The sequence below is a fragment of the Tenrec ecaudatus genome, chromosome 6 (genome assembly GCF_050624435.1).
Source record: "Tenrec ecaudatus isolate mTenEca1 chromosome 6, mTenEca1.hap1, whole genome shotgun sequence".
Lineage (NCBI taxonomy): Eukaryota > Metazoa > Chordata > Mammalia > Afrosoricida > Tenrecidae > Tenrec > Tenrec ecaudatus.
Window position 1 is genome coordinate 113,005,425 of NC_134535.1, and position 25,730 is coordinate 113,031,154.

The 25,730-nt window shown below is 39.8% G+C and overlaps 1 protein-coding gene across 1 annotated transcript in view; it reads right to left on the bottom strand.

Annotated features, from left to right (window-relative positions):
• PIK3C2G (phosphatidylinositol-4-phosphate 3-kinase catalytic subunit type 2 gamma) overlaps nt 1–25,730 on the bottom strand; it is a 419,757-nt gene that overhangs the window by 104,473 nt on the left and 289,554 nt on the right. Inside the window, exon 25 of the mRNA XM_075553327.1 lies at nt 18,085–18,194. Coding sequence (XP_075409442.1) covers nt 18,085–18,194 — 110 coding nt within the window. The remainder of the gene's footprint in view (nt 1–18,084; nt 18,195–25,730) is intronic.

Sequence of the window (25,730 nt, forward strand, 5' to 3'; positions counted from 1 at the left end):
GCATTTAGCACTTTGGAAAATACCTCTTCCAGAGGCCAGTCTTTAACAGTCCCAAGGAATATTTTTCAAAAGAGTTTCTTTTTCTCTGAAGGAATTTGCATGAGAATGTTCTCTATTTGGTCACTGATATATTGTGATTTTATCTTATACAAATGGAAGGAGAGTTTCAGGTGATTGACTCATGGACAGATCTTCATCCAAATGTTTCAGTAGGCACATTAGGAGTCCCTGGGTGGCACAAACATTTAAGCATCAACTACTCCCTGAAGGGCTTGCAGTTTGAACCCGCCCCTTCCCCTAGACATCTCCAGAAGACAGGACAGTCTAACAAACCCTCCTGAGTGGTTATTCTTTGCACACAGGAGGTTGTCATAAGTCAGAACCAAGCTGATGGCAATCGAAGCAGAAAGTGCCTTTCTTTGCTAATGGAGTTCCTGAGTATTCAGCTTTCTAAAGCTCTCCTTTCTATTAAAAGGACGCACTGAAATCAACCAACCTGTCCAAGTTCATTTGATGTCTTAAGGAATTATTTCATCGTTGAATTAGCAATCTATGAAATATATAATCAGCATCTTATCATACTGAAACTTGAAGTATCTGAGTAGTTGGAAATTTTACTGCCATTGAGTCAATGATTCATATCGACTCCCTGTAGGTTTCCCCGACAGTAACTGTCGTAGTTTAAAAGGAAAAACAATTCCAAACTAAATTCAATGAATGGTTGTTAATATATATTGGGTGCATAATAAAAATATTTCCCTTTGTGTAATACTTTTTTAAATTCAATATTGTCCAGTGTGGAAATAGCATCTGATGATGTTGGTTGTAAATATATGTGATATGTAGGTGCACATATGTGAACACAAGGTATTTTTTATTCTTAAAATACTTGAAAGGTAGATGCTATATGAATTGGTGTGGCTTTGATAGCATGGTGATCCAATTTCAGAAACATGGTTCTAAGCAATTTTTTAAACGATGTTATTTTCTTTTTGTTATTTTAAATAATTATAATTTTTAAAATTCTTTTAACAGGAAATATTACTCTTCCAATGTTATTCCTAAACAAAATTGTTTTTTTTTAATTCCTTTAACTTGTCTTTAAGCTTTATAATCTAATTTCTTGAATCTGTTAAAAAACCTCCATGTGAGTTTTGTTGACATTACATTAAATCTATGAATCAATTTAGTGAGCATGGATATCTTAACTTCTGTGAGTCTTCATTGACAGTATACATTCAACACAGTCTGTATCTCCATTTGTTTAGGTCTTTGGTTTCTCTCATCAGCATCTGATAGATCTGATCACACAGATCTTGCATATGTTCTGTTAGAACTAGACCCAAGTTTAGCAAGGAGACCTGAGCTAAGGGCAGCATTGAAGAAATCAGCCGTACTTCAATATGCTAAGAGTAAACCATCGAAATCCTAAAACTTAAGACACAATATTATTTACAATAGCTCCAAAAAATAAATGAAAATATTTAGGCATAGTCTAACAATGTTCTTTCAATTAATTTGAAAGTTCTTAAATTAAAGAAGGAGCCCTATTTGCGTAGTAGGTATGCATGTGGCTGCTAACTGCAAGGTCAGGAGTTTGAAAATACCGGCTGCTCTAGAGGCAAAAGATGGAGCTTTCTACCAACATAAAGATGTCCAATCCCTGAAAGGTCATTATGCGTTAGAATAAGCTCAATGGCAGTGAGTTGTAGTTTTGTTTGCTTGTTTAAGTTAAAGAATACCTTTATTTATCTGACATCATCAGAGTATCAAAGTGGGAGTTTCTTCCATGAAAGGTTGTAAAGCTTTGCCCTGGAAGTGAACCCATTATAGAAAAAAAATTAGCTTTGTTGGAATCTGAGTTTCTTTGCTGGCTCTACCTGTGATCTTGAGACAGTCACTTAACCTTAAGAAGCCTCAATTTCTTCACCTATGAAACTCAGTTAATGTATAAATTCGTTACCCTTCCTGATTACTGATAGAATCAAATAAGGTGACATACGAGGTTTTTGAAAATGGAATAATTATATGAAAATACAACTTTAGAAAATTTATCACCGAGTAAATAAAGAACTGAATGCATGTGAGCTCCCAAACATGGCAAATGATCCCTAGGAAGATTAATGAGGAAAAAAAAGTTCAAATTTCTGATTCTATGGAAATAGTTGTGGTAAACTTTATTGAATGCCTAAAAGCAAGACATTGAGACCCGTATTAGAATAAGAGTGGCTTAAACGGTTCTTTTCTTCCACTGCTTCTCATTTTAGAACTTAGCTCGCAGAAAACAGACTTAAAGGTCTTTGCTATTTTCAAAAGTTGAAGTTTCAAGTCTCCAGAATTCATGCTACAACATCAGGAGTCTTATGTAAATGTCAGCCCAGGCACCTGACTCTGCATACAAACAAGAACTGTCAGCCCCTTAGCCTTGACTAGACATAGGGAATTCTTCCACCTGCTCATGGAGTCAAAGATCTTTCAAAGATTGGCCAAATCAGATCAAATGGAATGAAGAAACAAAGAAAGGGTTGATGGACTGGTTTTATCTATAAAATGACATGACAATGACAATGACATTATATTTCATGATCTTACCTCATTCCTCCTCCCCCAGCCTCAGCAAAATGCCAGCTTATTTTATGGATATTAAAAAGAACATCTCATACAAAGCAAGACCATAAATCTTAAGATGCAATAATATGGAAAAATCAATAATGATACATGGTGCTATAATTAAGATAATAATAATTTTAAACTGAAAATATGTTTTAAGAAAGTAAATTATTTCAGCCTTGTTGCTTGTTAAATCACAGGAATAGAGAAACCATGCAGTATAAAGAATCAAGAATACCAGTGAGGATTAATTGGTGCACAGTGCTAGTGTGGGGAAACAGCTGTTGTGAAAAGGCGACATCTGGACTATTCATCTTCTTAACTAATGGTTTCTCATACTCTTGGTGGGTACTTTGAACTTTTCAAATGCTTTTCACCTTTAGGTTAATAGACTTCTCAATAGTTCCAAGTAACTTAAAAAAAGCTTAACAGCTAACATGTATCGTCATTTAATGTTTAGGCAAATTCTCTGAGTACTTTATACAATTCAAAAACAGATGTTCTACAGCAGATATTCTTCTATTATAGAAATTAAGAGCAGCAAGCTATTATCAAACAACATATATAGTTAGTTAGATCTGACATATTTTAAAATTGTTTAAAAGGAAATTTCATTTAGACTTTTGTTAGGTCTTCTAATGACCATGGATACAATGGAATGGAGTCCACTGCCCAGCCCTGTGCCATCGTCACGTACTGGCATACTTGATCACTGCCACCCATTTTTGCAGTCACCATGTCAACACTTCTCACTGATGGTCTGCCTCTTTTTTGTGTGTGACCTGCTATTTCACCAAGCATGATGTCCTTCTTCAGGGACCCTTCCCCCTGGTAGAATGTAAAAAGCATGCAGGAGTGAACCTTGCCACCCCGGCATTTATATGCATTCTGGATGTACTTCTTATGAGACAGATTTGTTCTTTCACATCAAACCCATGGTAGAGGCGATATTTTTCTCGAACACCATAATTCAAAAGCATCAATTCTTTCCTGATCTTCCTTAATCATTGACTAGCTTTCAAATGGAAAATGGCATGGGCTGGGTTAGACATCTTCAGTCTTTCAAGTGTTATCCTTGCTTTTGAGCACAGAAGTCTTTTTTTAAAACATTTTATTAGGGGCTCTTATCACAATCCATACATACATCAATTGTGTAAAGCATATCTGTACATTCTTTGCCCTCATCATTTTCAAAGCATTTGCTCTCCATGTAAGCCCTTTGCATCAGGTCCTCATTTTTTCCCTTTCCCTTCCTGCTACCCCCTCCCTCATGAGCCCTTGATAATTTATAAATTATTATTTTGTCATATCTTTGCCCTGTCCGATGTCTCCTTTCACCCCCTTTTCTGTTGTCCGTCCCCAAGGGAGGAGGTTACATGTAGATCCTTGTAACTGGTTCCCTCTTTCCAACCCACTCACCCTCTACCCTCCCAGTATTGCCCCACCCACCCCTGGTCCTGATGGTATCATCCGCCCGGGACTCCCTGTGCCTCCATCTCCTATCTGCACCAGTGTACATCCTCTGCTCTATCCAGACTTGCAATGTAGAATTCGGATCATGATAGTTGGTGGGGAGGAAGCATCCAGGATTTCGGGGAAAGCTGTATTCTTCATCGGTGCTGTATCGCACCCTGACTGACTCATCTCCTCCTCTAGACCCCTCTGTGAGGGGATCTCCAGTGGCCAACAAATGGGCTTTAGGTCTCCACTCTGAACTTCCCCCTTCATTCACTATGGTTACAGAAGTCTTTTGCAGCAAATTTGTCTGAGGTAGAATGCTATCTGATATCCAGGGTGCTGTTTCCAAGGTTGTTGGTTGTAAATGCAAGTAAAATGAAATCATGGATCATTGCATTTTTTTTTCTAGATTTTTTTATAATACTGTTTTTTTCCACTTGTGAGAATTTGTTTTGTTTATATTAATGTGTAATCCATATCAAAAGCTTTGGCTCTGATATTCATCAATAAGTGCTTCATGTTCTCCTGGCTCATTGAAGGGAGCCAGGCTGTGCTATCTGCATGTTTCTGGTTGCTGTTTTCTTGTTTTGATTATTTTATTGAGGGCCGTGCAACTCTTATCACAATCCATACTTACATCCATTGTGTCAAGCACATTTGTACATATATTTCCATCATCATTTTCAAAACATTTTCTTTCTACTTGAGCCCTTGGTATCAGCTCTTTTCCCCCCTCCCTCTTCCACTCTTCCTTCCTCATGAAGCCTTGATAATTTATAAATTATTATTTTTTCATGTCTCACACTGACTGAAGTCTTCCTTCATGCACTTTTCTGTTGTCTATCCCCCAGGGAGGGGGTATATGGAGAACATTGCTAAGAAACCCTTCATTAGTCCTCTTCCTATAGTGGAACTTCCTGAATTATTTGCTAAGGACTGAATAAGTGTGGGGGAAAGATCCAACTATGATACACACTTTTCCATATTTTAAACCATGCATATGTCTTTTTTATGTTCAAACAACTCTCCCTTGGTCTACATACAAGTTTGCTCAAGACCAATTATGTTCAGGAAGCTTTCCACTCCTATGATGAGTTACAGTTTCTCAAACCCACAAGGGCAATTCTTCCCTGCCCTATACATTGACTCCGTGGCTGTGCGTTTGAGTTTGGAGTAAAGTTACATAAAATTTACTATGACCTACATAGCCAGATGCCTTTGTATAGTCAATCAAACACAAGTAAGCACCTTCCCATCCAGATCCATCTGACAGTCCGTGTTATAGATCCTCTTCTGATTCTGGCTTGAATTTCTAGTAGTCACCCATTGATGTAGTACTGCAGCTATTGTTAATTATATTCAGTATTACCTTTTATTTGTATCTGATATGAATGATATTATATAATAGGACCTTATCTGTTTGATTATCACTCTTTGGCATTCACTCAAATATGGATCTCTTCCTGTGGGTTGACAGGGTGGCTGTCTTCACATTCTGGTTCTGTTATTGTTAGGAGTCATCAAGTTGGTTCCGATGACTGGCAATCCTATGAACAACAGAGGGAACGTGACTCAATCTCCTCCCATCCTCAGAAGCATTGCTATGTTTGGGATCTCTTCAAACCACGGTTATCGATCCATGCCTTTGAGAGCCTTTCCCTTTTTGCAAACTCTATCTAGCACTAGGTCATTTTCCAGGGACCTGATAACAAGTCCAAAGTTTGTGAGACAAAATCTTGCCACCCTCACTTCAAAGGAGCAAAATCGATTTGTTTTGTTTTTTCCCAAAGAGATTTTTTTCTTCTACCTATCCATGGTACTTTGAATAGTTTCACCAATATTATAATTTAAATGCCAAAATTCTTTTTCAGTTTTCCTTGCTTAATGTCCACATTTTGCATATCCATGAAGTGGTGGATAAGACTATGGCTTGAGTCAGAGACATATGGAAAGAGGTCGCGTGGAGCAGATTTGCCCAATGCAAGACATCATGCTCCTGGCTGAGGCTCCCTTTGGGATTCAGCCAAGAGGAAATCCTTGACAACTTCAATCTTTTCTCTATCACGATATTACCTCTTGGTCTGGTTGAGTTGTTATTTTAAAAAATGATATGCTATCCATACTGAAGGCTTCAGGTCTTGATCTTCATAAGCAAATGCTTAAATTCCTCCAAGTTTTCAGGAAGCAAGGATCTGAATACTTCAAAATGTTAATTAGCCTTCCTCCAATCCTGATGCCATGTTCTTATTCATATAGTCTATCTTTTCAGATGAATTGCTCAGAATACAGATTGAATCAGTATAGAGAGAGGACACAATCATATGCACAGTTTGCCTGATTTTAAATCATGCAGTTTCCGTGTTTCGTTCAAACATCTGCCTCTTGTTCTATGTACATGTTCAGCATGAGCACAATGATACATTCTGGGAGTCTCATTCTCCTCGATGCCATCCACAGTCTTTCAGGATGCACCCAGTTGAATGCCTTTGCATAGTTAATAATGTGCAAGTAAACATCTTTCCTGTATTCTCTGCTTTCTGCCAAGGTTCATCTGACATGAGCAATAATATCTCTTGTTCCTTATCTGCTTTGGAATCAGGCTTGATTTTGTAGAAGCTCCCTATGGAGGTACTGGTATAATTTTATTGGATTATCTTAAGCAATATTTCACTTGTGAGACTGATATTGTTTTATAGCTTGTGGATTTTCTTTGGAATGGGCACAAATACAGATTTCTTCCAGTCAGTTGGTCAAGTATCTATTTTCCGAAATAAGTGTTTCCAGTGCTTCACCAACTTGTTGACAATTGTAATTGATATTCATTCGATTCCTGTAGCCTTGTTTTTGAATTAATGCCTTTAGTGTAGATTTGACTTCTTCCTTCAGTGACATTGATTCTTGATCACATGTGACCTCTTGAAATGGTTAACTATTGCCCAGTCCTTTTGGGTCAGTGACTGTGCATATTCTCCCGTTCTTTTTTGATGCCTCCTGAATTGCCCAATATTTTCACCATTAAAGGCTTCAACATTGCAATTCAAGGCTAGGGGTTTTTCTTTGGATTATCTCTGCTTGATATTTATAGAGTATGTCCTTCCATTTTTTCATTTTCTGACTTCAGATCTTTGCACATTTTACTAAATACTTTGTCTTTTTGAGCACCTTTGAAATGTTCTGTTTAGGTTTTCTGTTTCACAATTTCTTCCACTTGCTTTAGCGACTCTACCAAAAACAAGTTTCAGAGGATCTTCTGGCACCCATCTTATCATTTCTTTATTTCCTGTCTTTTAAGAAGCCTGGGGGTATAGTGGTTAAGACTTGGATTGTGTGGTAGTTATGTAATCTGGTGCCAATTTGAGAGGATGACGAGTGAAGAGGTACAGTCTGGCCTGCCAATCAAATCATAGCCAAGTAGGCCTCTGTGTGGGCATGGCCTTCTCCTGAGAATTCTGGGAACTCCAGTGTTTCTTCCTTGAAGGTGGAAGATGCTTCTCTCTCTCGACCCTTGGAGACTCTATTGTAAAGGCTGACTCCTTGCGAGACATCGTTGAGAAGCCACATGGACCTAACCTGATGCAGCCCTTGGTGCTGGAGAAGCCGCATGGAGAGCTCTGTCTACACTGAGATACTTACACCAATGGATCCAAGACTTTCTACTCACTGACCAGTGTTCATCCTACACTCAGCATCATTGCATGTGTTTTGTGAGTCTGAAGAGGGCTTTTTAGATTGGTATTGGACATATGGGCTAGTATTGGACTTATGAGCTTAGACGGTACTGGATTGAGATGCTTTCTTAATGAATAATTGCCCTTTATATCAAACTCTCTCTTACACACATATGAATGTCCATGGATTTTTTTTTCTAGTCTACCCTGACTCACACAGACTGTGATTCACATGGTCGGCATTTCAAAACCAACAGCTGGTCCTCGGGAGAAGACTGCGCTTTCTACTCCTAAACAGTTACAGTTTTGGAAATTCACAGTGGGTCACTATAATCAGCATTGACTTGATGGCAGTGATTTTTTAAAAAGACTTTTTGCTTTCTTCATGTAAGATGTTCAGGATATCATCCCATAGCTGGTCTGGACTTCTGATATTAGAGTTCAGTGAATCAAATGTACTCTTGGGATGTTCTTAAAACCCAGGCCAGATCTACTGAAGATTGAATTTGGGCTCTCTTGGACTTGTTTTTATTTTCTTTTTCAGCTTCAGCCTGAACTTACATATGAGCAATTGATGGTCTATTTCACAGTCAGCCCTTGTGTCATTTTAGCTGCTGATATTGGCCATTTCCATCCTGTCTTCTTGTAGATATAGTCACTTTGAATCATCTGTATTCTATCTGATAAAGTCCCTATGTATATTCTTCTGCCACACTATCTGTCGATCATTTTGCTGCTATTCATACAATTTTTAATATATTTGCCAATGCCCCCCTGATGTTCATGAGATTTCTCCAAAATGGACAGACTGATATCTCCAAAATGGACAGATGAGTCCTTTATAACCTGCTCTTAGTCTGGGAGCTCCACTGAAACATGCTCACTGTGGGTGACCCTGTTGGGATTTTAAGTATTGATGACATAGCCTGAGGCACCACCACAACATGCAAAGAACTACAGTACGACAAACTGACAATTTTCTAGGCACAGAGAAGTGACTGTTTCTGCATTTCACCCTTTGCTGAAACATTGCAATTGGCATGCCATCTGTTCCTGGAGTCTCTTTCATCAATGCCTTCAATGCAAGTTGAACTCCCTTCAGTACCCTCTGATCTTGATCACATGATCTCTGGACCTGGCTGAACACAGATCACTTGTTTTGGGCACAGTGACTGTGTTCTTTCTATCTTTTTTGATGCTTCTGGTACCATTCCCTTTTGTTTTCAAATCGAATACGTCAATATTGCAAAGCAAACTTTGGATATTTCCTTGAGTTCTTGCATCTTGAGGATCCTGAATGTGGCCTTCCCTTTTGCTTTTCTAATTCCAGGTCTTCGCACATTTCATTACAACACCACTACTTTGTCTTCTCACGCTGCCCTTGGAAGTCTTCTGTTCAGCTCTCTCTTTCACTTCATTATTTCTTTTATTCATTTTAGCTACTCTTCATTCAATAACAGATTTCAGTCTCTTCTGGCATCCATTGGGTTTTCCCCTCTTTTCTTGTATTTTAAATGGCCTGTTGTTTTCTTCATATATTATTATTACCTTGATGCCTTTCCACTACTTGTCTCCTCTTGGTTATTCATGTTCAGTATGCTAATTCTATTCTTCAGATGGTCTCTAAAACCAAGCGAGATATACTCAAACTATATTTTAAACCAGGGGAATGCTAGTCATTTTAATTCACATTTCCTTTAGAACTATTTCCTTACTCTGGAGAAATGGAACATCTTACTTGCTCATTTCAGCAGGCGCCATTATGTGTGTGCGCACATGCTTATTTCCACAGTTATTGATCAACTTGATGGCAACTAATGACACAAAAATCAATGCATAAACTAGGGCAAATCTTTATTTGTGGGGTTACAATTCATGATGATAATTTTCAAAATAAAAGAAAATGATAAAAGAACTCAGAAATATGATTGCCCATTTCATGGCTTCATTCTCCATTTTTAAGATAAACTTTGATATATTTGAACATAAAGAGATTTGTCTGATGCTTCCGTGAGGAATGACAGGGATATTGGAAAATTCTAACAGTGTATCTTTGAACTCTGCTGACTCGAGGACTTTGGTTCATTTGTTTATTATGATTTGGAATCCAAATGATCTCTCTAGTTGTCATAAACATTTTTAGCTGTTTCACCTTTGTAATAGTTGGAGCAATGCACCTGCTTTGCCCAATGACCTTTCTACTTAAGCTCGTTCTCTCTATAGCTTAAAGTTCAGAAGAGAAGCTCTAAGGTTGTTGTTGTTGTTGTTGTTGTTGTTGGTGGTGGTGGTGGTGGTGTGTGTGTGTGTGTGTGTGTGTGTGTGTGTGTGTGTGTGAGAGAGAGAGAGAGAGAGAGAGAGAGAGAGAGAGAGAGAGAGAGACAGAGACAGAGACAGAGACAGAGACAGAGAGAGAAGGGTCGGCCACTGTTAGGAAAGTAATGTTTTGTCGCCTTGCACAAAGGACTCTGACCAATAGAACAATGACAAGTAGCTATGTCAATCAGTTACTGTCAAGTCAAATCTAATTGATAGCAACCCCATGTGTTTCAAAGTAGAATTGTGCTCCATCTGGGTTTCAGTGACTAATTTTTTGGAAGGCTTTTTTCTATGGTATCTCTAAAATGGACTTGAACTGCCACAGTTTTGGTTGGTAGCTGAATCTTAACCATTTGGATCATTCAGTACCCCTGTTAAATCAATAAATTCTATTTTTAGAATTTATACTAGCGAAGATTAGCCAATGATGAAAATTAAAAAGGATAATATGTATGTTAAGGAGAGATAAACGGAATAGAAACTTATTCGAGGGCACTTCAAAAAGTTCACGGAAAAAATACATGTTCTTTTCATTTCACCTTTCTACGAATGTTTTGTAGCTCTTTGTATTTCCATTAGAAAATAGTCAAGTCTTATTGGTTTCTGGTATTTTCTAAATTAGAGCTTGGGTTATATGCATTTTCCTCTTAGAATCTCTGGTTATTGTAACAAAAAATAAATAACTGTGATGTTTTGTTTTGCTTCAAGCCTGCTTCATTTTTAGATGGAAAAGAGGAGACCAGATATTCATTAAGCCAGAGGATCTGCATAGCAGAACAAATGGAATATTTGGGAATACATGGATACTTTTCTTTCACATTTTTGGAGGAGGAAGTAGATGAAGGGAAAAGCACAATGTATCTGTGGGAGGAGAGGTGGGCAAAAAGGTTTATGTTTAATGATCCTGGTCTGGTTTGTGAAAGAGGTTATTGGTTTCTAAGGGCAGCTAACCCGAGGTTTGAGAGTGATTGGAAATTCTGAAACAAGCCATTTGGTTGGCATTTTAATGGGTAGTTGCCTTTGCTGCCTCGCAGTGGGCTCAGCAGAGCTATTGCCTGAGAGTATCAATTTGCAGGGGACTGAGTCGTGATAGCTTCTGGATTCAATTCAACAGCACTCCGTTTTGAGAGGAGCAGGAAAAAAAATAAGGGAAGCCGAGGGAGGGTTTGACACTGATGCAAAAGCCCTTTGTAGCTAGAAAACCAATTTTATTTTCATTTTTCTCTGAATATAATCTATCGTAATACATTTTTTAATCCCACATGGTGTGGGGCAGTCTTTGAAACCCTGAGGATTAGCTTGTAAACCAGAATACTTCTCTCCAGGAATGAGGTAAGAGCTGTACTGTTAGCAAATCGAGTACTTCCCTGGAGACACAGGAAACAAACGTTTCTTTCTTCAGAGTCCAGTACAGGATCAGAGGCCTTTCCCCTAATGCTGCTGCTGCTGCTGCTGCTCCTGCTGTTGTTGTTCTAAGGTGCCATCAAATGGATTTCAACTTAAACTGATGCCATTCTAGGCTTTCGTCTGAATGGAAATGGATTCCCGGATCTTTCCCCCAGAGAGGAGCTGGGTAGGTTCAAACAGCCGAACCTTCAGGTTAACATGATTGCTTTACCTTTAGGCACTAGGGTTTCTTACTACAGTTACTAACACTTGTGAAATCAGCAAGACCAGCATTGGATCCATTCTAGAAGGAGCTCTCTCTTTGGCGCATGATATACACTGATCTCTACACTTCAAGCATCACCTTCTGAGGTTTTGAAATTGATGTGCTAGCAGAGAATACAGTTTAAGATGGCAAGGTTATTTGCAAAGGAAAGTACACCAGCACAAATAATTTTTAACCCTTATTTGAAGTCACATGCATCAGGCCACTTAAAAAATATGTCATTGTTTAAATTAACCCGAGATACTTTGATAAATCCACTCTATTCATTTGTAGAAATACCAACAAATAATATTGTATACTTGATTTGAGAAATTTAGAACAGCAGAGAGACTTTTAAGAATTAACTTGTGGGACATCACTGGCATGATCTATTGAGTATTCCAGGTTCTTCTCTGGGCCAGGAATACGTGCGCTAGAATAGGTTCATGAAGCTTATATATGCCAACTGACCAAGGAACTTAGAAAAGCATCGAAAAGGCAAGCTACCTACACATCAAATCACATCTGAAAATAAATATACATAATTGAAACTTGGCAAAATGGTACTGAGAATGGCTCTAAGAGGTTGGAGAAAGGAAGCCTGGTGCGAAATTTCTCTGGGGAAAAAGTAATTGAGATGCTTGGGGCATTTGGAAATGGTCCAAACTAGGAAAAAAGGGAATGACGTGACTGCAAGGGAAGCACCGGTCAAATGATTCCATCGGCGTGCCGCAGGTAGCGTTTATAGCCTATCCTGAACCAAGCGCCAGGGGCCCTTGGAGGTGACATGGAGTCCTGGAATCGGACTGGTAGAAGATGGATCTGTTCCCACTGACTCAAAAGGCAGCAGCAGAAAACCTCACTGCCGTCTAGACAACGCGCCTCGGGCGGAGTATTGTCCCTGTGGGTTTCTAAGGCTAACCCTACACGGGAGTAGACAGCCTCATCTTTCTTTTGCAGGGCCTCTGACGGTTTTGAACTGCCGTTTTTGGTTAGCACACCAATGTGTAACCCACCCACTATGACACCAAGGCCCTGTATTCTCTGGAAAAGCTTGGGATATTCAGAAATACTACTGGAAGAAGGGGAAGCAATATGTCTTGTTCAAACTACAGCTAATGTGGCTCCTCGGGGGAACCTTGAGAACATTATGGTCGGATAGGAAGCAGCACACAGGTCTTGAGTTTGGAAGAGGAAATTTGAGCACACAGGGTAGTAATGAAGACCTTATACTTGGGAGCATGCATGGCCCTTCCTCTTCCTGGCTGTGTTCTTTGACAGATGGCTTCACTTCTCCAGGGCCTCATTTCTTCATCTAAAACAAGTTAACTCAATGCCAACAAATCACACACTTCTGACTCAAAGACGGACTACAACGGCCCCCAGGGGTTTCTGAGGCTCTACATCTGTTTGGAAACAGAAAGCCTCATTTTTCTCCCATGGAGCTGCTGGTGGATTTGAACCACTGACCTAGTGATTGTCAGCCAAATGGGTAACCACTCCACTACCATGGGGCTTAAATGAATCACTATATAAAAAATACTTGGAACAGGGACCTGGCATATATACGAACCCAAAGACTGTTTGCCATGAGTTAGTTCCAACTTATGGACCCCATGTGTGTTAGAGTACAAGTGTAAGCCACTTCACTGGTTGATTTTTTTACTTAATTTTATTGGGAGCTCATACAGCTTTTATCACAATCCATCCATTGTCTCAAGCACATTTGTACTGGTTGATTTTTTTAAGAAGTTGACTGCCAGGCCTTTCTACTGAGGTTCCACTGGGCGAGCTTAACCCTCCAAACTTGGCTAGCAGCTGAAGGCATTAATCAGTTGTACTATCTAGACCAGCGGTTCTCAACCTGTGGGTCGCGACCCCTTTGGAAGTCAAACGACCCTTTCACAGGGGTTGCCTGATTCATAATAGTAGCAAAATGACGGTTCTGAAGTGGCAACAAAAATAATATTATGGCTGGGGGGAGAGGGCCCACAACATGAGGAAATGTATTAAAGGGTCATGGCATTCTGTCACACAACACAAGCACTATTAATATAAGCTAGTGTTATATTTGTTTCATACTGAAGGATTGATATTTAAATTCTATGTAACTTATATTTTCAGCCCATTAAACTTTCTGATACATTCTAGAAGTCCGGTTGTTGTTGTCGCTTGCTGCTGGAGTGAGCATGACTCATGATGAGGACACGAGTCCTAAGTGGGTCCAGTTCATCCACGCGTGGGTTATTTCAAATAAAATGTGTTTACACATGTGGGTAATCAATGGACAGCTGCAGCCAGATTCTCTCAGTACTGTACTTGCCTCAGTCTCCTCAGGATTACTTCAAAAAAAAGGTTCAGTCCAAAGAATGACTTCCAAGTAGTTCTGGTAGGCCAATTTGATTCAAAGCACAGAAGGTTAAGTGACTGCTTTGGGATATTTCAAAGGAACAGTCTTGAGAGATTTTTTTTAAATCAAAGGACACAGAATTATCACACAGGTTTATTACATATTTTGGAGGAAAGGGCCTGAAGATTGTACCAAGGAATTTTTTCTATTATAACAGTGCACCTGCTCATGCTTCAAGGATGGAGAAAATAAAGCTTTCCTATAAAATTTTACCTCGTCTACCCTAGAGTGCTGATCTTGAGTTTTCACACTTCTTTTTGTTTCTTAAAACTCAAATAGCATTTTAAAAGAACATGATTTGAGGCTGCCAAAACTGCCATTTTGATGCAGTCTGAATTGAACAGCTCAGAATTCTTTAGAGAAGAGGTAGAGATATGAAAACAGTTCCCTAAGGAGTGTATAGACCTAGGTGGAGGACATATGGAGAAGCAATAGCTTAATTTTTTGATACTTTTGTTTAATAAATATTTCTATGATTTGGTAGCAATCTTTTTTTCAACTTACCCTCATATATACCTCATATTCCTTATTTTGCCTGGGAAAGCCTCTTCATATATCCAATCATTAAACTCATTAAGTTATTAAACAAGGCAATATATAATTAAATTAATAAACTAAGTATATATTAAAGGGTTGTGTGCTCTGTAGAATTATAGAAGAAAAAGTTCAGGAAATTCTGGATTACTGAGAAGTTTCAGGGAGGATGTTGTCTAAGGATTCGAGGGATGGGTAGACATGGTAGGTTAGATACAATCCTTTATTTATTGGAGAAATTTATGACTCCATGGTAGTACATCAGGCAAGATTAGAAACTTATGTTGAATAGGCACAATGGGAATGAGAAAATGTTCTGCCCAGAAAAGCATACATTTTAGAATAATGGGGAGTAGATGGGTGGTAGGGAATAAACTTGTATGAAGACAATGAGACTAAACATTCTTAGAATGTAAAGAGTAGGAAATGTCAAGTCAATAAATTTTCCTTCAGAAAACAGAGAAATTGTGTTTTCTAGTTTAGGTGACTTTTGTATTTGCAATAGAGAATAAGGGTACCATGTAACATCTGCAAGTGGGAAGATCACCCTGGCTGTAATCCGCAGGCCATAATGAGGTCCATCTCACTGCCTGGAGGTTACTGGCTTCAGATCCACTCCCCAAATTAGCTCATTTGCTCTTGAATGGCAAGGGGAGGGGAGTCATACTAGGCAAGCTCATCTCCGATTCTGCTCTTGGCAGTTTTGGCTATGTCAGGAGTCGATGGATGAGAGAAATGAGACTGCGGGAGAGAAGTAGAACCTATTTTCACTTTTTCTAAGAACAGGGCATAAAGGAGCTATATCGTCCAGACAAATTGAGAGATTTACCATTTTTTAAATGGTAGAGGGGACTTAGTGGTAAATGACAATACTATTGTTTATCCAAGTAATGGACCATGCCACACATACTTTCTCCAGCGCAACTTCACTTTTCCTTACACTGCATTTTCTTGTCTTTTTGTACCAATCACTGACGAATAAGTTGCCACCCATTTTACAAATAGACAAACCGTTGAGACGCATGTGCTAAAGAACTAGATGTCTGAAGGCATCTACTTTTAGCACCATGTGACCCATCAAGTTTAGAGGGGGCCCATTGGACTTGCAGTGTTGCAGATTCCTGCTGATGAGGTACCAGCCCTGCCTTGGACAACAAAGGCTCTTCCAGACTCCCTGCACAATGTACTTCCACTCATGCCAGGCTAGCTTCTTAGAGTCTAAGACTGGACCTCCCATTTTTTTTCTTTTCTTTTTCATGGAAGTCTCCTTGCCTAATTAGTTGAAGTAATCTGGGAGTTCTTGATCCCTAAAACAACTCCAGTTCATCATTATTGACCCCAGTCAGCTTCAAACGAATATCTACTATTTTTGGGGTAATAAATAGCAATCTCATATTTAAATCAGTGAAGATAACCCAACACTTCCTTGTGTCGTCCCTATACGATCAAAGGACATTTGTTAAGACTGAAAACAAAGCACAACAAAACTAACGACTAACTTGGCAGACTCCACTGTTGAATCTGTAACAAGAGAACCTCGGAAACAACCTGTTGGTGTTGGGTACGGTCCAATCGGTTCTGACTCATAGCAATCCTATGCACGCAAGGACGGAACACTGCGGGCTAGTGCCGCCCTCACGCGTGTTGCTATGTGGACCCCATAGTGCTACCATTGGCCACCCAGCTGCCCCTCCACATTCCCAAGCATGATGTGCTTCTCCAGGGACTGCTCTCTCCTGCCAACATGTCCAACGTACAGGAGATGATGTCGCCCAGCACCATCCTGGTCGCGACCCCTTGATAGAGTTCCTCATTTGTGGTGACCCCCCAACCATAAAATTATTTCGTTGCTACTTCATAACTGTAATTTCGCTACTGTTATGAATCGCAATGTAAATTTTAATGTGTTTTCCAATGGTCTTAGGCGACCCCTGTGAATGGGTTACTCGACCCCCAAAGGGGTCGCTACCCACAATTTGAGAACTGCTGCTCTAAGGGGCACTTTTGCTGTACTTATTTCGAGACAGTCTTGTTTGTTCTGTAGAAGTCCACGCCACTTTCAATATTCTCTAAAACTGTAGTTCAAATGCATCCGTTTTTATTTGGTCTTCTCTTTTCTATATCACTATCACATGCATACGAGGTGATTAAAATATTATGGCTTGGGTTACGAGCACCTTTGTCCTCAAAATAACATCCTTGCTTTCAACTCTTTAAACAAGTCTTATGCTGCAGATTTTCTCAAAGCAATGTGTGGTTTGATCGCTTTTTGTTTATGCTGCTTCCATGAACATTGACTGTAAATCCAAGCAAGATGAGATTCTTGACAACTTCAAACTTTTCTTCCTTTATTGTGATGTTACCCTATTGGCTCAGTTGTGAGGATTTTGGTTTTCTTTTCATCAGGTTGCAATACATACGAAAAGATGCAAGCTTTGATCTTAATCAGCAATTGCTTTTAATTCTCCACACTTTCAGCAAGCAAGGCTGTGTCATCTGCGTTTTGCAGGTTGTTAATAAGCCCTCCTCCAATCCTGATGCCACGTTCTTCTTCATATAAGCTAACTTTTCAGAATATAGATCGAGTAAGTATGGTGAGAGGCTGCAATGCTGCTGCATACCTGGTCTGATGTGAAACCCCGCAGCATGCCCTGTTCTGTTTATACAGCTGCTTCTTGATCCATGCATACTTCCTCACGAAAGTAAAAGGAGGGCAGGGAATGATGACTTTAGTAGGGCCACTCCTTCTTCTTGTTTAATCATACCCGTTGGTAAGAAAAATATTATAAGAGAGAAGGAATATTATATTTTTCTACTAAAAACTATTTACTAGAGTAGAAAATATGGCTACTATCAATTTAGCACCTAAAATATACTTGGACTGCACTGAAATTTAAACAAGGAAGTTTAAAATTATCTTAGCAATGATTTAAAGTCTGGTTAAAAGTCACTATATTCTGCCCAGATTCTTACTTTGATGTATACTAGTTTCTTCTCAGAGTTGCTTAATAATAAAAAGATAAAAAATTGAAGGTAGTCATAGGTCTTTGACCAAAAATTTCAATATTTGTACTATTTTAGAGATAAAAGTTCTAAGTTCTTATCTCATCATAAATCCCATTTTCCAAATCATTTTCAGGAATAGTTCAAATAGAACATCCAATTCATTTATGTCATCCCTTGCTCTTCTCAGTGACCTCATGCTGAACAATATATTAGGTGAAGAGATTGGTTAACAAACATCAGCATTCGATGGCAACACTGACAAGACCTTCTGATAGACATTCACACTGCTGCCTTTTACCCCTTAGGAAGTAGAGATACAAGCTCGTTCTAGTTTCATACCAATTACCAGTCACCCTGAAATCATCTCTAAAGCAAAGTAAGTGTCAGCCTATGTTAGACACACACTCTCATACAACCACAGTTCATCTTACTTGGTGAAATAACTGGTTGCTTCGAGGTCTGTGTCTTGTGGGCGAAGGTTATCATACACATATTTTAGGTCTTGGATTCCACTTAGCTCAGGCAATCCTGCATGTAGCATCTTAACAAAACAAAAGCAAGGAATACAGAATCAATGAAAATAAAATATTTCTAGTGAGAGAGATATATTAACATAAATTTACCCTGCAGGTACTTTAAGTGTCTACGCAGAAATGAATACAACTTCATGTATCTTAGCCTCTCATATATAGGATTGCTATGAGTGAGAATTACATGATGACAATCAATTTGGTTTTATTTAGTAGTATAAAGAAACAATAATGATTGTAAAAATACATAACACTCTATATTTCAGAGTGCTCTCAGTTTAATTACTCAATTTGATCTCCATAAACCAGTAAAGTGAAAATGGCAGTAACAATATCTTCATCTTGTCTAATTTTTATAAGAGGCATATTTAAAATGACCAAGGAGAAACAATAAGTGCTATAGTAGTTTCTAAGGAACCCTAGAGATGGCATAATAGGCAAGCCCCTTGCTACTAACCCCAAAGTCTGTTTGAACCTCCTGGCCATTCAAAGTGGAAAAGATGTGGTAAATGCTTCTGTAAAGACTCACAGCCCTGGAAATCCTCTACAAAATTCCACTCTATCCCATTGAGCTTCTATGCCTTGGAATGGACTGAACCAGTTCATGGGTAACACATATTTTGAGCTCCACTACTAACTGGAGGATTTCAGCCTTCAGCATGGATTATGACTCAATGTAAAGACCAAAATCTTTACACCTGGTCCAATAGGTAACGTCATGATAAATGGAGGAAAGTGTGAAGCTGTCAAGTATTTCATCTTACTTGGATCCACAGTGAATGCTCAAAGAAGCAGTCCAGAGATCAAAGGATACATTTCATTAGATAAATTTCCTGCATGAGACCTTTTTAGAGTATTGAAAAGCAGGGATGTTACTTTGAGGACTAAGGTGCACTGGAACCAAGCCATGGTATTTTCCACTGCCGCATGGGCAGGTGCAAGTTGGATATGGACTAAAAAGACCAAAGGAGAATTGATGCATTTTAACTACAGAGCTGGAGAAGAATAACGAAAGTACCAGGGACTGCTGAAAGGATAATATGATCTTGGAAGAAATATGGCCAGAATGCTCCTTAGAGACAGGGATGGCAAGATTTCTTCTTACATCCTTTGGATCTATCAGGAGAGACCAGACCCTGTGGAAGGACATCATGCTTGGTAAAGTGGAGAGGCATCAAAAAGAGGAAGGCCTTTAATGAGATGGACTGATACAATGACTTCAATAAAAGGCTCGGGCACAGGAACACTTGTGAAGATGGCACAGGACCAGGCATTGTTTCATTCTGTTGTGCCTAAGGTCACTGTGGGTGGGAACTGACTCTATGGAACCCAACAACAACAACAACAATAACTAAAAGAAAGTGTGTCAGTTTGAATCCATTAGAGGCAGTATGGAAGAAAGGCTTGGCAAACTATCTGCCTAAGATGACAGTCTTTGAAACCCAAATTTCCATCAACTGACGATTGGATTAAAAAAACTGTGGTATATACATACAATGGAATACTACGCATCACTAAAGAGCAGTGATGAACGTATGAGGCACATAGCGGCATGGGAAGAACTGGAGGAAATCATGCTAAGCGAAGTAAGTCAGGCACAAAAGGACAAGTACAACATGAGTCCGCTGAGGTAAGAATTAAAAAAAAATTTTTTTTTTTTAAAAAGCAAAAGTGGCACAGGGAAAAAAGCTACTGTATACAAACATTTTAGGGGTGAAGACGGGGTAGTATGGAAGAGACCAGACCAAAACCAGGGATGTACATGGTAGACAATGGTGGAGGAGGTGGGGAAAGGAAAACAAAAGGATGAATACAAGGAAGAAAAGGGTAGTGGGGTCATAGGGCATTAATCCACCCAAGGGGAGGGTATTGTTTATATCTCCACAGGGAAAGTGGGACCAGACTTCAACCCAGTGTCGCAAGGTGTGAACGCAATATCCCGGTGTGGAGGAGGGAACCGGTGGAGAGGTCTGGGAGGCTGGCCCCAGCACCATAAATTAAGTGGATTCCTGCCCCTCCCCCGAAAAGAATTTTTTCCAAAGGACGACATTGACTCTGCAGCTCTGGGAGATGGACATATTTGATCAGAGCACACGGGAGCAGATGAAGGGGCAGGAGGAGAGAGTGGAGCACAGCCTGGCCCACCAGGCCGTGATGATGATGTTCCTGAGTAGAGCAGCCAGTCCACAGAGAGAACAACATGGCTGGCCCCACTATGAGACATGATGCCCCTCAGTGACTAAGGGCGATACAGGGGACAGCACCGGAGACACAGTGTGGGAATTGCACCTGACCTGATCCCACCACACCGAGGCAAATCACTGGGGGAGTGCAGCGGAACAGCAAGGGAATGGAGTGGCAAGGTCCCCAGGGAATGCTGAAAGTGGACTTCAGAACCAGGGCGTGGTGCCCCAACAGACTGGACTGGAAAACGCTCCTAAGGGCCAGCAAACGATCCCTGAACTAACTACAAGCTTTTCTCTTGTGAACTGTTTTATTCTGTTCTTTGTCAGTGGTTTGTTTTTGTTGTTTTGTTGTCTGGTTGTATACTGTTGCTTTGTTTTCCTCTGTCTAGTTTTCGTGCATGTTAGTGACTCCACAGGTCTGTCTGAATAGGACAGGCTGGATGAACTATCTGGAGGAAAAACAACGGGACCGACAGTTTTGGGGGGACTTGGGGTGGGGGGGTAGGGGGGGTAAGGAAGTGGTGTTAACAAACCCAGGGACAAGGGAAAAACATGGGACCCCAAATAGTAGAGAAGTGGGAGTGGCAGGCCTGGTGGGAAATGATCAAGGGTAAGGTTGCTTAGAGAAGAGGTATACTCTAGCCCAGGTGGCGATGAAGCATGGTAGTAGGGCAGGAGGAAAGTCAAGGGAGATGGAGGAAAGAGCTAGGAGTCAAAGGGCATTCATGGAGGTCTAGACAAAGACATGTACATGCAAATATATATAGGAGGATGGGGAAATAGATCTATGTGTCTATATTTATAGGTCAAGTATTAAGGTGGCGGAAGGGCCTTGGGCCTCTACTCAAACACTCCCTCAATGCATGAATACCTTCTTTTATTAAATTGGAACTCTATGATGCTCACTCTCCCGACACAACGGCTGGAGCCAAAGTGTGTGAACAAGTAAATGTGGTGAAGAAAGCTGATGGTGCCCGGCTATCAAAAGAGATAGTGACTGGGGTCTTAAAGGCTTGAAGATAAACAAGCGGCCATCTAGCTCAGAAGCAACAAAGTCCACATGGAAGAACACACCAGCCTGAGTGAGCGAGTGGTCCCAAAGGGATCAGTTACCAGGCATCAAAGAACAAAAAATCATATCATTGACTGCACACCTCCATGATAGGATCGCTGAAGACAAATGGGTGCATAAGCAAATGTGGTGAAGAAAGCTGATGGTGCCCGGCTATCAAAAGAGATAGTGTCTGGGGTCTTAAAGGCTTGAAGGTGAACAAGCGGCCATCTAGCTCAGAAGCAAATAAGCCCACATGGAAGAAGCACACCGGCCAGTGCGATCACGAGGTGCCCAAGGGACCAGGTATAAGGCATCATGCAAAAAAAAAAAAAAGATGTAAGTGTGTGTATGTATGTGTATATATGTGTATATGTATATATGTATGTATATATATATGTATATATATATCATATTAAATGAAGGGGGAAGTGCAGAGTGGAGACCCAAGGCCCAAGTGTCGACCAATGGAGATCCCCTCATAGAGGGGTTTAGGAGAGGAGATGGGTTAATTAGGGTGTGAGGTAGTATCGATGAAGAACACAGCTTTCCCCCGGATCCTGGATGCTTCCTCCCCCCAACTACCATGATCCGAATTCTACCTTGCAGGGCTGGATAGGACAGAGGCTGTACACTGGTGCATATGAGGGTTGGAGGTACAGGGAATCCAGGGTGGATGATACCTTCAGGACCAAGGGTGTGAGGGACGATGCTGGGAGAGTGGAGGGTGAGTGGGTTGGAAAGGGGGAACTGATTACAAGGATCCACATGTGACCTCTTCCCTGGGAGAGGGACAGCAGAGAAGGGGGGAAGGGAGACTCCGGATAGGGCAAGATATGACAAAACAACGATGTATAAATTACCAAGGGCACATGAGGGAGGGGGGAATGGGGAGGGAGGAGGGGAAAAAAAAAGAGGACCTGATGCAAGGGGCTTAAGTGGAGAGCAAATGCCTTGAGAATGATTGGGGCAGGGAATGTATGGATGTGCTTTATACAATTGATGTATGTATATGTATGGATTGTGGTAAGAGTTGCATGAGTCCCTAATAAAATGTAAAAGAAGAAAAGAGAAAAAAATGATTAGGGCAAAGAATGTACAGATGTGCTTTATACAATTGATGTATGTATATATATGAACTGTGAAAAGAATTGTATGAGCCCCAATAAATTGTTAAAAATTAAAAAAAAAAATAGGGTGGTAAGCCAAAAAAAAAAAAGAAAACCCTGTAGAATTGGATTCTACTCTGACACATGCGAGGTTGCCATCAGTTACAATTAATTCAATGACTAGGAGTTTGATATTTCTTTTTGGAAAAGATAAAATTAATGTCAGCCATCTTAGATAAGCCTCTATGAATCATCATTTTATTTCTAGATATAAAAATACCCAATATAGTCTGAGAGAATCAATGCCTAATGAATGAGAAGGAGGGCTACACACTATAAATTATTATATGACAACTAGATTGCAATAACCATTTCAATAGTAAAAATTCATAGAAAGCCATAAGTGAAGTGTTCAGATTAAGTAGTTTGTAAACAAAGGCAATAAAGATCATGCTTCTGATTCTTAATCATGATTATTTTGCTGACTGTTACTCATACTAAAGACAACACAATGTTTCTAGTTAAGGTGTTATTGTATTTAATAAAGTCAACACAGTGATCATGAGATTAGAGAGGAAGTTATACAAAGTTTAAGTGTTCTTTCCTTCAGGAAGTTACTTTGTACTCTACTGTGAGCAGAAGAGATAGTATGCTCTTTAGATATAGGAAAACTTTTTTAAGAAAAAGTAGATCTAAAATAAACATGAACTTTGACAAGGAAAGAAAAGGAAGGCAGTCATCAGTAGCTCTATGACTAAGATGGTAAATTGTTTCCTGATTTGGGATGGTGTTATTATGTGTCATTGAGTCAGTTTCTACTCATAGTGATCTCATGCACTGTGAAATTAAGAACAAGGCCAATAATCCTAAAAATAAAGGAAAAAATGAGAATATGCCTATGGGGGATTGGGAAAGCTGTTATTGGCATGGTAGACTCCAATTAAGGGGAAACGATTTGAAATTGCTCGCCTATCCTACTGTCACTCTTCAAATCAACAGACCAGTGTATAAACATGGATAGGAGCAAGGTTATTTACAAAAGGGACTCCAGGAGAGCTTTCTGGAACCCAGGGCTGACAATAGTACTATCAGCTTAGGGTGTTTCAGCAGTGTAAAGGACGGTTAGCCTTATTCTAAAGGTATTAGAAATCTCTGAAAGCACTTCAAAATAGAAGCAAATGAATGGAGTTGCAGGTTAAAGATAATGATCATGGGTAGGACATGGATTAGAGTGGAACCAGATGAGAATATGGAATTGGACAGTGGTCATGAATGGAGATAAGTGGTTGAATTTTAAACATAGGCAGGGAGTGGTGGTGAGAAAATGTAGTGATTGATTAGATAAAGAAGGGTGGTCAGTATCTAAAATCAGGACTTTAGATGTAGGAGTCATAGGCATATAGATGGTAAGTGAAAAGAGGAGAATGGATCCGTTATTCCTAGGGGGTTATCAACTGTCTCTCCTTGTGAATGACCCATTAAGAATTCAAATCCGTACTATGTAAATTTGAGCAAAAGACTGTCTCCCCACAACTCTCTCTCCCCTTTACCACTTCATATCTTCATTTAAACTACCACCTTTGTCCAATTAGCAAGTTGTTATCGACCTTACGTTCTGGTGACCAACTGTGGATCCTTTATTCTGCGTAAACTACCTCAACAATGTTGTGCTTCATCCTCCCTCTCAGCACAGCTGTCTTTGTCCTGCTTCCACTTGTCATCTTCCTTTGCCTATGTTGTCAATGACCTAACCTCTGAGTTATCTGTGTAAACGATTCACAGCTACCTTCCACGTCATACATAAATGAACTGCTATTAAAGACAAGTCCCTCATTCAGGACACAAATGCTTTTCTAGTCTAACTGTGACTTACTATTTTCACTTTATCCATCTTCAATTGTATAGCGAAGTAGGTCCATCTGAACGTTTCCAGTTCCAAAAAAAGTCATGCGTGTGCTCTTTAATACATACTTGTATGCTTTTTCTTTGCCAAGGATGCAGAATGCATTTTTTATGCCTTCATGTATACTGGAATATTTTCTCAAGATTCGGCTCAAACATTTTTGTTCCTTGAAGCATCATTTAACCTCTCAATATCATTGATTCACTGTTTGCTTTACACTAAGGGCATGTCATGCAAATCTCTTTTGCAGTCCTTACTGCTTTCCAGCTTTTACTATATTTTGTTCTTATATATTTATCCCAATAGATTTTAAGTTATCTTGGAATAGGAACTGGGTTTATATTCAGTGTTGAATTGTTTTTGGGTTGTCTTGCATGGTGTTTTGTTAATAATTGGAACTCAATGTCAGTGAAATAATGTCTGGATGGATGAATCGATGAATGAGTAAGCACCAGATCCTGTAAGGCATTAGAAACCTACAACAATCACATTCAACCTGCACTACTCACATATCAAAAATTGACTGTCACACAGTTCCTTGGGAACTGGCCCCTATATTCCTTCACTTGTCCACATACACACACAGGTAAGCGCGTGCGCGCACACACACACACACACACACACACACACTAGCAGACAAGTTTGGGCTAGTGTAAGCTAAAAGAATCCAAGCTCTTTCTCTGTCATGGGGCTGGTTAAAGGTAACGAGTGCTAGATTCCCCCTTGTTGATGTGTACCATGCCTTGGAAAGAAGGCTTTGAATGTTGTGACTCTTCCCACCATAAAGATTGCTTCATAACTGAGCCCAATTTACCCTGCCTATTGCTCTCTGTCCCTCACCAGTGTGCTTTGGGTCCCTCTGAGTCTAAATTACATTGGTAGGAATGTTTACTGGAAGGATTAGTAGGGAACAAGTGGCCGGGATAATAACAGTAGCTCTAATGAACACGTAAACCACTTTTATAAAAGATAGGCGCATTTCCAAAAAGTTCTCTCCTTCTGTTCCCTTACAAGTTCAAATCTATTTAATAGTGAAGCTTAGGTAAGCAGACACTCTTCCCTGCCACAAAGCAAACTTTGAAAGCTTTCTGCTGGGAAATATCTGATGTAATAATGGGTGTGATAAACATTTTAAACTGGGTGAATGGTCCCTATGTTCTTTGGAAGGCTTCCATAATAGTTGATATTGATTTTTTAATGAGAGAAAAGCTGACGAAATACAGGCTTTTATGCTAGTGAACTCAGCCGACAACACTCTTGGGCCTCCTACAGATGTTTTGCTCTTAAGCAAGACAGAA